Source organism: Phyllostomus hastatus, unplaced genomic scaffold, assembly GCF_019186645.2.
Source record: "Phyllostomus hastatus isolate PE091 unplaced genomic scaffold, TTU_PhHast_1.1 phas_scaffold_78, whole genome shotgun sequence".
NCBI classification, from domain to species: domain Eukaryota; kingdom Metazoa; phylum Chordata; class Mammalia; order Chiroptera; family Phyllostomidae; genus Phyllostomus; species Phyllostomus hastatus.
In genome coordinates, this window is record NW_025334041.1 from 91,643,740 (window position 1) to 91,662,433 (window position 18,694).

The 18,694-nt window shown below is 36.1% G+C and overlaps 1 protein-coding gene across 3 annotated transcripts in view; it reads left to right on the forward strand.

The window, feature by feature from the left end:
• The window catches only part of VPS54 (VPS54 subunit of GARP complex), a 103,530-nt gene that overhangs the window by 68,983 nt on the left and 15,853 nt on the right, over positions 1 to 18,694 (forward strand). For all 3 annotated transcript variants that reach the window (XM_045828432.1, XM_045828433.1, XM_045828430.1), the window contains 4 exons: positions 6,067 to 6,196; positions 6,821 to 7,002; positions 7,386 to 7,498; positions 13,608 to 13,671. In XM_045828432.1, the coding sequence (XP_045684388.1) occupies positions 6,067 to 6,196; positions 6,821 to 7,002; positions 7,386 to 7,498; positions 13,608 to 13,671 (489 nt within the window). The remainder of the gene's footprint in view (positions 1 to 6,066; positions 6,197 to 6,820; positions 7,003 to 7,385; positions 7,499 to 13,607; positions 13,672 to 18,694) is intronic.

Genomic DNA, 18,694 nt, shown 5'->3' on the forward strand with positions numbered 1-18,694 from the left:
TGCCCTTCCATTCTAAATGAAAGCTTTGCTGGATAGAGCAATCTTGGATGGAGGTCCTTGCCTTTCATGACTTGGAATACTTCTTTCCAGCCCCTTCATGCCTGTAAGGTCTCTTTTGAGAAATCAGCTAACAGTCTAATGGGAACTCCTTTGTAGGTAGCTGCCTCCTTTTCTCTTACTGCTTCTAGGATTCTCTCCTTCATTTTAATCTTGGGTAGTGTAATTATGATGTGCCTTTGTGTGTTCCTCCTTGGGTCCAACTTCTTTGAGACTCTCTGAGCTTCCTGGACTTCCTGGAAGTCTATTTCCTTTGCCAGATTGGGGAAGTTCTCCTTCACTATTTGTTCAAATAAGTTTTCAGTTTCTTGCTGTTCCTCTTATTCTTCTGGTACCCCTATGATTTGTATGTTGCAACATTTAAAGATGTCCTGGGGGTTCCTAAGCCTCTTCTAATGTTTTTGAATTCTTGTTTCTTCATTCTGTTCTGATTGAATGTTTGTTTCTTCTTCTGCTCCAAACTGTTGATTTGAGTCCTAGTTTCCTTCCCATTGCTATTGGTTCCCTGTACATTTTCCTTTATTTCACTTTCATAGCCTTCACTTCTTCCTCCATTTTTGTGACCATACTCAACCAATTCTGTGAGCATCCTGATTACCAGTGTTTTGAACTGTGCATCTAATAGGTTGGCTATCTCTTCATCGCTTAGTTGTATTTTTTCTGGAGCTTTGATCTGTTGTTTCACTTGGGCCTTTTTGGTCTCAGCTTGCCTGTTATATAGTGAGGGGCAGAGCCTTAGGTGTTCACCAGGGCGGGGCAATCCTTGTTCCTTCATTGCAAAGCAGTATTCGGGAGAGGGGTCCAAGAGGCAACAATGGTGCTTGCTCTGCTCTCTGCCAGATTTCAGTCACTTCTTCTGCTATCCACAATCAAATTGGCCCCTCTAGTGCTGATTTCTGGTCAGTGGGCTTGTGTAGGTTCTAGGACCCTGTGGGTCTCTCCAATGAACTCTCCCTTGAGGCTGGGAGTTTCTCCTGCGGCCACCTTAACCCTGACAGGTGTTTTCAATCAGAGGTTTGAGGCTTTATTTCCCCTCACTGAAAGTCTGGGTTGGGTGGTCTTTGTCGCTCCCCAGTTGTTCCTCCTGGTTTATCTGCATGCCAGTGTGGGACTGCCCAGTCCACAATCCTCCACCTTGCTGAGTCTGCCAGCCACCCCCTTGCCCGCCAGCCATAGCCTTGCCCACCCTGGTCCTCTAGCTACCACCTTGCCACAAGTCCTCTCTGCCCAGCTGCCCGTCTCTGCTCCTCCTGCTGGTCTGGATGAGTGTTTCTTCTTTAACTCCTTGGTTGTTGGACTTCATACAGTTCAATTTTCTGTCAGTTCTGGTTGTTTTTTGTTTTTAAATTTGTTGTTGTCCTTCTTTTGGTTGTGGGAGGAGGCACAGTGTGTCTACCTGTGCCTCCATCTTGACCAGAAGTCTGTTTTAGCTTTCTAATTAGAGTGTATGCACATATAGGGCAGTGTATCAATTGCATATGTTCAGCTCATCACAAAGTGAATACAGTGGTGTAATTGCCAGCCAGGTTAAAAATAGAACATTTATCAACTCTCTAGAAGCCCTTCTTGCCACCATGCTTTCACTCTACCAATTCCCAGACTCTTACTGGTTTTCTGGTTTTTAAACTTTATAGAAATGAAACCATGTTCTTTTGTCTCTAATTTCATTTATTAAACATTATGTTTGTGATATATTTTTAAGCCTGTGCATATAGCAGTTTATTTGTTTACAAAGATTCCACTTCCTGACTATACTACAATGTATTTATTCTTTCCTAGTGATGAAATTTGGGTTATTTCCATTTCGATTATTGTGAAAAACTTGTAGATATATTTTTGGTGTACATATTATAAGCATTTCTGTTTATATATTTCTGAATATATACCTAGGAATGAATAAGGTATGTGAATGGTCAACTTAACCAGTTTCTTAAAGTGATTGTACTCACAGTCCTATCAGCAGTGTGGAATAGGTCCTGTCACTAATCTTTATTCATTCTTAGTGTTGTCAGTCTTTTACATATAAGTCATTCTAGTAGGTATGTCACAGGTGTATTCATTTTGATTTTTATTTCCCTGAATTGGTAAGAGAGACTTTTCATATATTCATTAGTTTGGATATCCTCTTCTATGAAGTGTCTGTTTAAGTCCTTTGCTTACTTCTCTATTGGTTTGTTGTTTATTTCTTATTGATTTATGGGAGTTCTTTATGTAATCTCAGCATAAGCCCTTTGGCAATTGTGCATACTGCAAATATCTTCTCCCACTTTGTAGGTTGACTTTTCACTCCCTTATTGGGGTCTTTGGTGGAAAAAAAAGTTTTTAATTTTAATATAATTCTGTGGTTCTTTTTCTTTGTGATTTGTGCTTTTTTGTGTGTGTCCTATTTAATAACTCTTTTTCTGTGTAAGGCCTTGATGATATTTCTTTATGTTATCTTCTAGAGGCTTTGTTGCTTTCCCTTTCACATGCAGGTTAGCAGTCCATCTAGAATTGATTTTTGTGTGTAGCATGGATACCTTTCAGACCTCATGCCATTTGTTGAGAAGATTATCTTACTCATTGCTGTATAGTGCCATTCTTGCCTTAAATCATATATATATATATGAGTCTGTTTCTGGACTCTGTTTTCTTCATTTGTCTGTCTTTGCACCAGTACTATTAAGTAAAATTGTCTTAGTTATGATAGCTTTTTAATTAGCCTTAATATCTCATAATTTTTCCTCTTTCATTGTTCTTCCAAGATTTCCTTGATTATTCATGGTTTACTGGAAATTCATTTAGATTTTAGATTTGTTCTCTGTTGCCTGCACATGTATTTGCTTATATATATATTTTTTCTTTTTTTAAGTACACAGTCCAAAATTTGCACTTATTATTCCCATTCATATCATAGTGGCCATAATATTATCACAGGACTATATCTAGCCAGAAAGGAGGCTTAAGAAATAAAGTCTTTAGCTTGTTGGCTATTTATCTGCTAAAACTATTACTGTGGCAGAAGAGATAAGATGTTGAAAGATAGCAAGCAGTGGGCCATGCTGTTTGAGAGTCCTTTAAGTCAGGTGCAGCATCATAGTTTATATCCCTCCCCTATCTCCTCCATTGTGGCTGACTTTACACTTTGAGGTTTCTCTGGCTTTTCCCAATTGCATGCTCCCATGGCATGATAATGTAGGTTTTTCAAATGGTTTCTCATATGTTCCATAGACACATAAATGTCTGGGAACTACCCAGCCCACAGAGGCAGTGGATTTGAGTATATTTATACATGTGACCCTAACTAGTTGTTTCTTAACAAGGGCTCTGGCTATTCCATTATCTAGTGTTTTTACAGTATATAACTGTGTCATGGATATAGCACATGCAAAAATGATGTCTGACGTTTTATTTTTGTTAGTGGTAGATTTTCCTTATTACATTGTCAAAATGATCTAGAGTTTTGTAAATTTATTGCAATGGAGATATGGACACAAAAGAATAAATAATGTCCCAGGTGGGAAATGGGAAAGGAAAAATAATGGAAGGGATTAGAAAATTCTATGAGTTTTTTTTTAAAAATAAAAGTTATTTTAAATTGTGGTTTAAAAAAACAGAGATGGTTAAGATGGTAAATTTTATAAGTGTACAATCTAATAGTGGTAAGTGTATTCATGTTGTGCAACCTATCTCTAGGACTTTTTCATCTTGCAAAAGTGAAACTCTATACCTAACAACCCATTTCTTCTTCCACCTACTCCCTGGCAACCACTTTTCTAGTTTCTGTCTCCATGAATTGGACTACTCCAGATACTTCATATAAGTGGAATCATATAGTATTTGCCCTCTTGTGTCTGGCTTATTTCCACATTATAATGTCTTCATTGTGTCTTCAAGCATGTTGTAGCGTATGTCAGAATTTTTGTTTGTTTGTTTGAAGGATGAATAATATTCCTGTGTATATATTGACAACATTTTGTTTATCCATTCATCTGTTGGTAGTCTCTTGGATTGTTCCCATCTCTTGGCTGTTGTGTATGGTGCTACTAGTTGAACATGGGTGGGCAAACTCTTTGAGATCTTTCACTTTTTTTTTGTATAAATACTCAGAAACATACTTGTGAGGTTTTTTCCCCTTACTAACATGAAAAAGATCCAATAGACTTAAAATTAAAGGTCTTTTTAAAAAGCAAAATTACAAACAAATGATTTAAAAAAAAACAAACCTCAGCTTTTTGAATTGTCACCATATTTATTAAGGACTTGAGTTTTTTTGTGTGTGTATCTTTATGAATTGGTAGCACATTGCAAAGAGTTCCAAATTCTTAATCATTATGTTGCTACATGGAGATAAATTTAGAAATCCTTTAGGAAATGAAATTTTATTTTTTAAATCTTTTTTTAAAGATTTTATTTATTTACTTTTAGAGAGAAGGGAAGGGAGGGAGAAAGAGAGGGAGAGAAATATTGATGTGTGAGAGGTACATTGATTGGTTGCCTCTTCCACAGCTCCAACTGGGGACCTGGCCCACAACCCATGAATGTGTCCAACCCAGGAATTGAACTGTCAACCTTTCCATCTGCAGGCTGGCACTGAATCCACTGAGCCACACCAGCTAGGGCAGAAATCCTTCAGAAAAGAAAATTTTATTTTCAAAGTAAATTTGAACTTTGAAATTTAAGCAGTTTACAGGCGCTGGTATTAAAATAGCACTGGATCGTCTATATAGAAGTAAATGTTGGAGTAGAGGAAGCTTAGCAGATTAGAAATAAAATTAGACTAATTCTGAATTCTAGTCTCACCCTCTAATCTTGTGATTTGGGTTGGTCATTAAATTTTCAAAGATTCAGTGTCCTCATGTATAAAGTATCATATTTTTTGGACTATAAGATGCACCCCCCCACCCCAATTTGGGAGGAATAATGGTTGTTAATGATACTGTTGAGTTCTGTTTATATTTACATTGGTGACATATTATATTATTTATGTTATTTAATATTTTACTACACTTTTTGCTTCAAAAAATTTTTTCCTATTTTTCTCTAAAACCTAGGTGTGTCTTACGGTCGGAAAAATGCGGGTAGATATTTATATACTTGCCTCAGAATGTGAGAACCAAACAAATGACTGTTTCTGAGAGTACTTTAAGAATATTAATCCATTATTTTAAAGTACTAGTAAATAAATTTAGTGATGTTATAATTTTGAATGATAGCAGGAAATAACTTTTTAATACTTTGCTTAACCCAGTTAGAGTAATGGTTGGCCTGAAATTAATATACATCAGTGCCTCTGTATAATATCTTTGAAAATTATTTTAATTGAATTGAAAGAGAGAAAATGATGCTAAGGCATTTAACTTGGTTCATAGTAAACTGAATTGTTAGCATGGAATCAGTGATCTTTATATATGCCCAGGGAAAAATGTATAATTAACTTAAAGTCTTGCATTTCCTTCTTAAAGCTGGAAAAAAATGCATTATATCTTATAAATACTCCTGCTCTATTTTAAGTTCCTTGAGGGCAGTAATCTATTATATCCCCTTCAGTGTCAGGCATTTAAACACAGTTAAGTGCTCAGGAGTAGTTCAGTTAAACTAAATGTTAACAACCTTTCATAATTGTAAGTAAACAGAGAGCCTGTTTGTCATGAAATAACATTTCCTTGCTTTTTCCTTCCTTCCACTGTGTCATCCTAGACACTTGTGCACAACCTACTATAGCTACCACCTTGTACCTAAGTAGAATTTTTTTGCTGTAGTTCTTGCAAAATTTCCGGAGTCAGAATTTAACTATTAAAAATACTGTAGCAGAAAGAGAAAGTTATTCTTATATAAGACTAAGCTAAAATATTTATTTGTATTATTTGACACATTTAAGTGATGCTTCACCACAAATTAAAAGTATTTGATACATCACCGAATTTTCCTCAAATGTTTTATTGCATTTTGTTTTTTATTGATATGTGACCAATGTGGAACAGTGTGTTCATAACTTTCCCTAACTTAATCTATTTTAATTATTTTCAGGGTGAATGAAGACATGAAATTAACTGACTTAGAACTAGGAAAGCTGGCAAATAATACGCAGGAGTTATTGTATAGTGCCTCAGATATATGCCATGATCGAGCTGTCAAATTTCTGATGTCGAGAGCAAAGGTTAGCTGTTTTGATAAAGCTTTAGATATTTTATATATAGTGTAATTATTTTGAAAAGCTGGAATCATATCCCTGCTTATATCCTTATGTTTCCCATAATGCATATTATATTTTTGACACATAATAAGGTTAACAGTACTGGTATGGTCTGTTAGGGAGATGTTAAAATAAACCAAATAAGAGAGAAATAGGAAAACTTATTCAAGTATTATTTTCAAATAAATGATTTAATAAAAGACTTAAATTTGAAATATACCTTAATTAATTTGAAGTTAATAATACTGTTATATATGTATGTGTATGACTAGTCAATTAATAAAATTAGTTGAATTCCAATGTTGTGAAGTTTTTATATAATGATGTGAATTTGTTTGAGCTAGTGTACTTTAAATGGGTCAGAATAAAATTTAGACATCTTATGCTTTTTATGTTCAATTTTTGGGATTAGAGTATTGGGAAAATTTCATTAAATTGATTTTTAAAATAATTTTTATGCATATATTATATTACATATCATAAAAATAATATTAATATTAACATTTGTTAGACTGAGAGGTTTTATAACACATCCATATTTGGTGTTATACTAACTGTCATGATTTTTGTGTTATCTTTAAAATTTAGGATGGTTTTCTTGAGAAGCTAAATTCCACGGAATTCATAACACTTTCTAGATTAATGGAAACATTCATTTTCGACACTGAACAGATATGTGGAAGAAAAAGCATGTCATTACTTGGAGCACTTCAGAGTCAAGCTAGTAAATTTGTAAACAGGTTTCATGAAGAGAGAAAAACCAAGCTCAGGTATCATAACTGTGACCATTCTGTCGGGAAGATTGCCTTTCCTTTCCCACTCAAAGTGAAGTTAATTATGTTTTGTCACTCTTCTTTGTTAGAAATATAAAAAGAGAAATACTTTCTGAAAGTATTCATACTGTTTATGAATGATTTCTGTTTATTAAGGTGTTCAGCATTTTTAATTCTTACGTACTAACAATAGCTAACAGCCATTACTGTGTAAAAACTCAGTGTCTTAAATTGACGAGCTCTACTTAAACTTAATGTATTTGTAGTTTTTATTATTATTAAAAGTTATAAAAATCTTATGCACTTTCTCAGCTTTTTTTAACCAGTGAAAATGTCATAAAATATTATTCAAGTTTATTTTTCTTTTTTCTTTTAAATAGCCTCCTCTTAGACAATGAGCGCTGGAAGCAAGCCGATGTTCCAGCAGAATTTCAGGATCTGGTTGATTCTTTATCAGATGGAAAGATTGCTTTACCTGAAAAAAAATCAGGGGGTACGGGTATTTTTTCCACACACTCTCTTCCAATTTTACATTGTCTGTTCATTTTGTAGAAATACTTAATATTTCTTTAATTGACAGTGCCACTTTAAAAGCCTAGAACTAATACTTACAGCTTTGTTAGTAAGTGGTTGACTATAAAAGTATCTGTGGTGATTTATAATAATTTCATATACTTATTGATGGTTAATCATATGCCAGACACTGGACCAGCTGCTTTTTAAAACTCCAGTTATTCTTTCAACAATTTGTTATGAAGATACTATTGTATTAACAGTGAGGAAGTGAGGAAGCATGAAACTTTTAAGGGTTAAAGAATTTTGTATCAATATGATGAGCTACGACTTGAAACCAGCTTTCTATAATTTCATAGCTATATTCTTAACCACTGTTACCATATTGTTTAGAGACATGTAACCATTCATTCAGCACTAGTAAGCTTCTTTTTGTCAGATATTAAAACAGAGATAGCAGTTACAATTCTTTAAAAGGGTTAAGTGTAGTAGACTGTTCTGCGTGGCATGGGCCCAGCTCCCACTCGGAGATGCACAGAACCCATGCCCACAGGTAGGTTCTCCCATGCGGAGTCAGGCCCCCAAAGTACTTAGGCAGCTGTGAGTCTTGCTTTTTGCTAAAACTCCCTCACCCTGAATTGAGGACATTTACTGCAAAGCAACTTGCTAAAATCCATGTTAAACCTTCCAAGGATGAGTGTAACCAGTCCAACTACTTTTGCCTTTTCATTTGCAAATATCCCTCTTTTGTGATGTGATTAGCACCATTGGCTCCTTTGTTTTCTGTAAAAGGTAACTACCTAAAGCAAGCCTGTGCATAGTTAATGAGGACCTTCTTGTAATGTGCCCAGTAAGACAATAAAAATTCATTGGAGCAAGGGCAGAGGCTTTTGCTCCCCTTGAGAGAAAAGCCATGCTGTCCCTTTTCCTCCACCAGACTTGGTAGTCTGTGTGAATGCCTCATTTCATCCATAATGACGTGGACCCCATGAGCCGGGGGTCTGCATCAGTTAAGTCCAATGAAAAAGTATGTATTAGCAATCACATTAGATGTAATATATTAGTAATTAATGTAGTATGGTATGATAGAGAAAACTACAGTGTAAAGAACCATAGAAAAAAAACTATGGAGACTTAAGGAAGGGCCAGAGAGGTAGGAAGAAAACCAGAAGAACACAGAAATCAAAAAATCAGAATTTCAAGGAGAGAATTGGTATCAAATATTGGTTGAAAGATAAAAATGGCTTAAGTGGAGTTGTCATGTGATAATGTAAATTTATATACAACTTAATCTGTGTTACCAGATTTGAAGCTATAAAGTACTTGAATATTTTTAATGGAGGAGACATTTGTATTTTCACATTTTATGCATTTAATAATAATTTAATATTTTTACATAGAAATATTTTTAAATTGTATACTTAACCATTTGCACAAAATATAATGGCATAGAAATAGAAAAACAGTAAAATACAGAGTTACCACTGATTTGACATGTAGCTCATTTGTTATCTTAGTAATTCAGTAGAGTGATAAAGTCAGATTGTAGGTCAGTGCTAAATAACTCAGAAGGTGAGGAAGGGTAGACATGTATAGCCTGCTTTTTCAAGAAGTTTGGCTGTGAAAGGAAAGTGAGTGATGAAATTATAGCTAGAGACATAAGAGAAATTAGAGATTGTTACGTTAATCCACTCAAGGAATTGAAAGAAGAGTTCTAAGGTAGGAGAAGCTGAGTTATATTTTTGTGCTTAACAGAAAGAGGAGAAGGTTAATTTAGCATAAGAATGATGTAGTGATTGTGGAGCAGTTATCCTGAAATGGAATCCATAGTTCAGGAGAAAAGCTGTCTCTTCTACCATTGTGACAAGAGACAAGGGGTTAAAGACAGGTGTAAAATAGGTTAATTCATATAGAGCAAAGAAAGGAATGGAAGGAATTAAGTAAATTTTTGTTTTCTAGTGCCTGTTGTTAGTAGATAACAGTATTGGGTGGTGATCATAATTTTTAAGTGATTTTATATTAGCAAAGCAAAAACATTCAAGTAGCAAAAACTGGAAGAAAAATAAAACACTGATCATTCTAAATCACGTTTATTTTTTTCTTAAATCAATAATTTTGTTGATTATGTTATTACAGTTGTCCCATTTTTCTCCCCTTTATTCCCCTCCACCCTGTACCCTCCCTTTCCACCATCATTCTCCCACCTTGATTCATGTCCATGGGTCATACATATAAGTTCTTTGGCTTTTCCATTTCCCATACTATTCTTAACCTCCCCCTTTCTATTTTCTACTTACAGTTTATGCTTCTTATTCCCTGTTCCTTTTCTCCCATTCTCCCCCCTTCCCTTCCAGCTGACAGCCCACCATGTGATCTCTATTTCTGTGAATCTGTTCCTGTTGTAGTTGTTTGCTTAGTTCATTGTGTTTTTGTTTTTGTGTTTTTATGTTCGCTTGTTGATAACTGTGAGTTTGTTGTCATTTTACTGTTCATATTTTTTATCTTCTTTTTCTAAGTCACTTTAACTGTTTCATATAATAAGGACTTGGTGATGATGAACTCCTTTAACTTGACCTTATCTGAGAAGCACTTTATCTGCCTTTCCATTCTAAATGAAAGCTTTGCTGGATAGAGCAATCTTGGATGGAGGTCCTTGCCTTTCATGACTTGGAATACTTCTTTCCAGCCCCTTCATGCCTGTAAGGTCTCTTTTGAGAAATCAGCTAACAGTCTAATGGGAACTCCTTTGTAGGTAGCTGCCTCCTTTTCTCTTACTGCTTCTAGGATTCTCTCCTTCATTTTAATCTTGGGTAGTGTAATTATGATGTGCCTTTGTGTGTTCCTCCTTGGGTCCAACTTCTTTGAGACTCTCTGAGCTTCCTGGACTTCCTGGAAGTCTATTTCCTTTGCCAGATTGGGGAAGTTCTCCTTTCACTATTTGTTCAAATAAGTTTTCAGTTTCTTGCTGTTCCTCTTATTCTTCTGGTACCCCTATGATTTGTATGTTGCAACATTTAAAGATGTCCTGGGGGTTCCTAAGCCTCTTCTAATGTTTTTGAATTCTTGTTTCTTCATTCTGTTCTGATTGAATGTTTGTTTCTTCTTCTGCTCCAAACTGTTGATTTGAGTCCTAGTTTCCTTCCCATCGCTATTGGTTCCCTGTACATTTTCCTTTATTTCACTTTCATAGCCTTCACTTCTTCCTCCATTTTTGTGACCATACTCAACCAATTCTGTGAGCATCCTGATTACCAGTGTTTTGAACTGTGCATCTAGTAGGTTGGCTATCTCTTCATCGCTTAGTTGTATTTTCTCTGTAGCTTTGATCTGTCATTTCATTTGGGCCATTTTTTTTTTTTTTTTTGGTCTCAGCTTGCCTGTTATGTAGTAAGGGGAGGAGCCTTAGGTATTCGCCAGGGTGGGGCAACCCAGGTTGTAGCACTGTATGTGAGGGAGGGGTTCTAAAGGGAACAATACTGCTTGCTCAGCTCTTGGCCGACTTTCAGTCACTTCTGCTACATACAATCAAATTGGGCCCTTCTGGTGCTGAATCCGGGTGGGTGGTTTTGTGTACGTGTAGGACCCTGTGGGTTTGCCTCTCCAACAAGCTCTCCTCTGAGACTGGGAGTTTCTCTCACTGCCACAACACCTACAGGTATTTTCAGTCAGAGGCTTTGAGGCTTTATTTCTCTGTGCTGGAACCCTGGGTTGTGCTGTCTCTCTTGCTCCCCAGTTGTTCCTCCTGGTTAATTTGCATGAAAACGTGGAAACTGCGGGTCTGCCAGCCACCTTGCCTGGTCCACCAGCCTCCACCTCATACACCCAGGTCCTCCAGCTACCACCTTGCTGTGAGTCCTCTCCACACAGGCTGCCCATCTCTGCTCCTCCTAGTGCTCTGAGTGAATGTTTCTTCTTTAACTCCTTGGTTGTCGGAATTCTATACAGATTGATTTTCTGGTATTTCTGTCTATTTCTGGTTTTTAAATTTGTTGTTGTCTTTCTTTTGGTTGTGTGAGGAGGCAAAGTATATCTACCTACACCTCCACCTTGGCTGGAAGTCCTAAATCACAAATTTAAAATGAGATTTATCACTCATCTGCTACCCTTTTAAGCTATATTTAATTGACTTTCTACAGTGCGAGGTGTTGTACTAGATGACTAAGGCATGTTTTCTGTCCCTGAATAGCTCTGTCTTGTAATTCACTGTCATGGAAACATAATGATATTTTAATTAAAATGATATAGTGTGATTGATTAACTATATATTTTTCCTGCAAAGTAAACTATTTGTTTTCATTTTCGGTTTGAAGGATACTAACAGAAGTTTCTCTATATACCCTACTTCTCTTCCAGTCTTTTTTTTTCTTTCCTCTGAGAGAGAAGAAAGTATATGCTATTAGAAGTCGATTAACATTTTACTAGTTCTTACCAAGTTGAGGGATCTTGGTTATTATTTATCCACATTCATTTATTGAGTTAATAGCTACTTTGCTAAGCATTGGGGAAATGAAAGTAATGGACAACAGTTAATATGAAGGCTAGACAGGTTGTTCTAAACACCTTACATTGTTATCTTATTTACAGGTCCACGAGATAGCCACTGTTAGTATTCTCAATTAACAAAATGAGAATGGAGGCACAAAGAGGTTAAGCAACTTGCCTAAGCTTACATAGCTAGGAAGTGGTAGAGCTGAGATCTGGATTCAGGCAGATTGACCTAAAGACTGACTTTAGGGCCATTTCTCTCAACTGCTGTGTTATGCCACTTATCTGCAATGTAGAGAATTAGTTAAGAAACATTTCCTGTCCTCGAAATATTTAATCTGACATACAGAGTGAATTGTGATTAGAAATTATATCACATTGAATTTTTTTACTTTAAAGAAATGAGGAAGTAGACATTTTATTTGTCAACATAAGAATGTCCAAACATTTAGAAAATTTTTATAAAAGCTTATTTGAGCCGAACTGATGGAATGCAAGAAGCAAGATCTCAATTGCTTCAGTAAATGACAGTTTTGCAGTTCTTTTTATACATTTGGAATTAAGGAGGGAATGTAAAGAAAATTATATGAAGGTGGGAGATAGCAAGGTATGGAATAGTTAAGGTATGTGCTGTCTTGAGGGTGGTTATATTTAACCTGAAAGAGCAGGCATTTCAAAGGTGTGTTAACCTAGATGCACAAGAACAATGGGTAGGTTTTGCTTAAGGCAAAGGTAACCTTTTACTAGGAAAGTCAGAGGCCTGAGGTGTGACTACCCTCCATGACCTGCCCAGTTTGGATTTTATGATCAGATAACACTATGAGGTTACTTTCTGTCACTGAACTTATACATAGCCCCTTTTTTATTTACAAACTTCTTTGAGCTCAAACAGGGCTTGAAGTTCAGGAAAGCATGATGACTTGCCCATGGTAATCTAACTAATTTGGTTGATTCAGGACAGAAATTTCAGTCTACCTTTGTTTTTACCTCAACATGATGAATTTTGTTTTATAATGATAAGAAATACCATATTATGAAAATAAAGTAACTTCTAGATTAAAGTCTTGAAAATTAAATATATTCTCTCTTAAATATAGGAATTAAATTGCATTTTCAGAATTATAATAAAGAAAAGACAGCCACTTAAAATGTTAGTTCTACCTTTTAAAACTAATAACTTTTTTTTTTTTGCTATACTACTTACTGATCATTTACCATCTGCCAGACCTAGAGGATAGACAGTTTGTAATCATTATCTCCATCATTAACAACAAACCTGAAAGACAGATACTGTTATCCATGTTTAATTGATAAAAATATTGAGACTCAAATGAGTTAATTAATTGGCCCAACCAAGGTCATGCTATCCAGTAATTGGCAGTTCTGGAACTCAAATCCAAATCTCTCTGATTTCAGACTCAATATACTTTACTTTGTACTTTCTTGCTTCCTAAGAAGTAGATAATCATTTTCAGAAATGAGACAGTTTCAGGCCATAAACAGGAACTATCTTATTCAGTTTGTTTTCCTAGTTTAAATTTTTCTTCCATATTTTGCTTTATCTTGTACCTATGTCTTTCTTGTTTATTTGCTTTATTCCTTAGCTACAGAAGAAAGGAAACCAGCTGAAGTTCTCATTGTTGAGGGCCAACAGTATGCTGTTGTTGGGTGAGTGACCGACCCATTTTTCTTTATTAGTTGAGTCAGTTATTTAAAACATAGGTCTTCTAGCTGCGCCTTTATGTGAATTGGAAATTTTGGATTAACAACTTAAAATCCTCCAAAGAATTTAAAGGAAATTTTGTGGATTCTTTTTGTACTTTCTATATTTTGTAGTCTGTATCCATTAGTGATTGCACCGGCTTAACAAAGAAAAGGGTAGTTGATTTTTCTCATGTAACAAGAAATCTAGTGGTACCTGATGGAAGGGTGGTATAGTGTCTCCATAATGTTATTAGTATCTCAAACTCTTTTTTTTCCGCAGCTTTTTTAGTGTGTAGTATATAGCATAACAGTTGAATCTGTGGATGCTGGAGTCAGACTGCTTAAGTTTGAATTCCAGGGTCTCTGTTACACTTTGTGACCTTGGGCAAGTTACTCAGTGTGTCTCATTTCTCTTATCTGTAAAACAAAATATGGAAAATAGTACTGTACTAAAAATTACTGCAAAATTAAACAGGTAATACATGCAAAGTTTTTAGCACAGTTTTAGCACCTAATAAGCCTCTGATAATTGTTGGTAGTTATTTCCATTATCATTTTCACTAGATCTTTTACTCTTTTACCAATAATGGTATTTTAAATTTAAGTTAACTAAGAAAAATATAAATCCCAGTGTTGTTTGTGTAGTATTTCATCCCTTTTTATTAAATGAGTAACTAAAATAATATCTTCCTATTCTTTAACAGCACATCATAGTTTAAGTATTTTCCTATATATGATCTCATTTGATCTCTACAACTATTTTGTAAAATAGACATTTCAAGAATAACTGTTTCCTTAACACTTAAGAGAATTGAAGTTTAAAAGGTTAAATGGTTAATTTAAAATGACCCAAATAAAGCCAGAATTAGAACTAGTTCCCAATATCTAGACCAATTTTTTTTCACTCTTCTGTTTTGTTTCTTGTTGCTGTATAAGTTTTTTCTGAAATACCCAACCCCTCCAGGAAGAATGGATGATTTTCTCCTTGTAACTCTACATTCCTCTATTATGGTACTTCCCACAGCATATTAGAATTTTTTATTTATGTACATATCTCCCTGGTTAGACTCTGAGTTCCTCAAAGGTGGGGAATCATGTCTTAACCATTTTTATTGTTCTTGGCACATAATAAGTAGTCAAAACTTTGATGCTTTTTCTCAACTTGTTTTACCCAGAACTGTGAAGTACCCTATTATAAGCTAATTCCTTTCTCCTCTGGAATTCTTTCCTGCTTTTGGTAGAGCAAAGCCCTGTGATCTTATCCCTTCCATGTAATTGTGATCTCTCTCTTCAACTATCCGTTATCTGGTTACTCTTCCCATGCTTGATGGAAATGGCCCCCTCTAGCTATCTAGCTACTTCTTGCTCTTTAGGCAAAAAACTAAACTCCCTAGCTGAAGGGGGAATATTAACTCTGCTGAGAGAAAAAAACAAAAGATAAGCAGTGGACTCCTGTCCAGCAAAACAGACAGTAGGAATATGAGTAGAGTAATATATGGTCTGATAATTAATCTGTTACAAAGGCTAGACACTGTTGTTACCAGACTAAAAGGGCCTGTGTTCACCTGTGTATATCAAAGCCCAATCAAATACAAGCAGGGGCTTGCTGCAAAGAAAGTAGAGGTTTATTAGTTTAGGACAGTGATTTTCAACCTTTTTCATCTAATGGCACACATAAACTAATTTATTCTGTGGCACAACAAAAATATATTTTTGCAGATCTGACAAAAAATAGGTGTAATTTTGATTCATTGATATTGAACAGCTGTTGTGTTGGCTGTTGTAATTTTTTTCATTTGACAGTCTAAAGAAAAAGAGGTCAGTGCCCCTGACTAAATAGTTGGGTACTGCATGTTTTAAAAATTCTTGTGGCACACCAATGTGCCGTAGCACACCTGTTGAAAATCACTGGTTTAGCAAATGGCAGCAAGCCCAGAGTCACAAGTAGGCTAGTACTAAAAGACTGGCATCCCCATGGCTTCAGAGGATGGGTTATAGTGGGGGGAAATCATTAATCATGGGGGCTAAAGGAGTTCAGGTCCTGGGCTCTACTGATTAGTTAGGGCCAGTGTAGGGAGTATTTGATCATTGTATTAGGTCCTGATGTCAGCCATGGTGTTGTTCTGTCTGGTTTCCAGTATGGTTGTTCTGCTTTCGTGGGCCTGGGGCTGAAATACAGCTGAAGTCATGTTATCTTTAGCTTGACTAAAACTCTTTTACTGTGGTCAATAGATCTGAGGCTTTGTTTTTAACCCTGTGGAGGTTGAGGTCAAAAAAGTATTGAGCATAGGTTATGTGCATCTGAGAGATACATTCATTACTAGTAAGAGCTGAAAGCAGAAAAAAAATTGTAAAAACACTGCAAGTTTGCATTTGTTATAAAATACATGATTTTTAAAATTTAGTTACAATCTAGAAATTATTAAAGAAATATAAAAACATAAATTATAAAAATTTTTCTTTTCAAATAACAGAAACATGAATATTGCTAAAAAATACAACCAAAAAGTCTTCAGTATTAATCAGAATCTTTAATAGTTGGCTTTGCAAAACATTTGTAAGTCATCACTAACGGTATTGCTATGCTCAAGGCATAAATACTTTTTACAACACTTGCAAAATATTTCAATAACCAACTCAAGTAGCATTTGCTGAAGTTCTTCAGCATTTCTTGCATTATTGGATTGATATGTGTTTTTTTAGCCATTTTGAACAGTACATGAAGAAAAAACATAACACTAACTTCGAATTTCACAGGGAAAAAACACCAACTACACACAGTGACTTAAGAGTTTGAGGTATCTCTCACATACAGTTTTCTATAGAATATCATGCACCCTTACAAAACATGTGTTATAACTAAACTGATGGCTTAAATGTTAATGGCTTAACATTAGTCACATACAAATGTGCAGTTAGTCATGACCTTGAACCTATGTACCCAATATTTGTAACAATATTTAAGAAAAGAATTGGTTTGTTTCTCTCAGATCAGCCAGGACCCCCACAGGATTAAGACAGTTTGATACTGAAACTAAGATGTCATAAGGGCTTAATGATTAAGGAAGTGAGTATACAACAGAAAGGGTCACATTAAAGAAAATGGATTTTCTGCAGGTTACACTATCTTTCTTGAATGTACTTCCTGATATTCTGCAGACTTTTCTAAAATACTTGATGTGGATTGTGCACTTCTGAGCATCTTGTTGAACTTAGGTGTTCTATAATGAATGGCTATTTTCCCCTTAATTTCAGTCTTGTTTAACCTCTCAGTAGTCCTCTTTTTAATTTTTTATATGTCCTGCTAATAAGCTGTTGACTTTCACATTTTTGGAGAGCTTTTTGTAACTGTCAATGTAAGAAATGTCCAAACCTATAGAGAATTTTTGTAACAATTTATTTGAGCCAAACTGATGACATATACCAGGGAGTAAGATCTGAAATGCTCCAGAGAATAACAATTTCGCAGCTTTTTTATGCATTTGAAATTAAGGAGGTAAGGGAAGGAAGATTACAAGGAGGTGGGAGAAGGCAAGGTGGGGATGGGATTACAGGATAATTAACAAGATTATGTGCTCTTCTGAGGGTGGTTAAATTTATTTCAAAGTTGTGTTAACCTAGGTGCACAGAAACAATGGAACTTGCTTAAGGTAAAGATAAACCTTTTACTAAAAAGTTATATGGTGGGGGCATGACTACCCACCATAACCTGTCCAGTTAGGAATTTATGATCAGATCACCCTGTGAGATTACTTTCCATAGAACCTTTTTTTTCCATCCACATGATTTACCAATAAACATTTTAGGAGATACATTGTTCTTAGATGTCGTAGATGTTCTCTTTGATCTCACTAAGAAAATCTGGACTAAATTCTTTTCATTAATTCAATAGTTGTGATTAAGGACCTACTATATAATCAGAAACAATGTGTAGCCTTTTTGTCCATATTTCTGAAACTGTTACTGAACAAAAGTGGGGTTCGGCTGCTTGCTGCCATCCATAGGCAAATTCTGGAGGCAGAGAACGGTGAGAAAAGGGAAAAGGTCTTTTATCAAAAGTTATAAGAACCATTAATATAAAATAAAAATGTGGTGATAATTTTAAAAGTTGCAGCTTCCTGCCTTAAAGCCCATCCCCTCCAGAAAACCCAGAGGAAAACCCAGCCATCTTTTGCCAGACCAGTCCAAGGCTGCACCCAGAGTTCCTTCTCCCATTTAGAAATACTGCCCCTTAGCAGTCGCAGGTGGCTGCAGCATGACTATCCAGGTGGCTTAGCTTGTTCATGGTTGCAGTCTGGTTTTAGGCTCGTTCCTGGGGACTGCATGTGTGGCCTGCACCACCTTTGGCCATGTGGCTTCCAGAGCCAGCTAGTCCCACAAAGCACCAGCCAGTATGTGCACAATATAGATCAAAGAGAGAGAGAGAGACCCTTTCCCCTTTCTCCTCAGTTTATATATTCCAGCCCAAGCTTCCATGTGTTCCTGGAACGGTCCCCCACCCCAACCAATCTCATCTTTTTCCCAAGCTAGACTGATAGGTCTTTCTCTACACCTTTCCCTGCAGCCATCTTGACCTCTAAGGTACACACAGCTGCATCCTCTGGTCCCACCCTTACCCAGGGACCGAAAGGGAGTAGGAGGGCTTTTCCCTTTGCCAATCACCCTCTCTAGCCTTGCACATGCTCCATGCAAGGCCTCTCCTCATCCCCACTGCCCTTCCCGTGTCTTGCTCGGGAGGTGGAGGAACCTGTCATCACACACTCTGCTAGTTTGGTTTACTGGGGCAACATGGTGCCGCCCCTGTGGTCCCTCCCCTCTGCTCCCACAGGCAACCCTGGTACTAGCCAGGCTACCAGTATCAAATTGACCAAAAAATGGGATACCTACTTTATAGAAGAGACTTACTTAGTAAGGCTGCCACACAGAGAGTGATATGCCCACAGCACAAAATTTAAGGAAGTATTCATTCTCAGTGTCATGAAAGTGA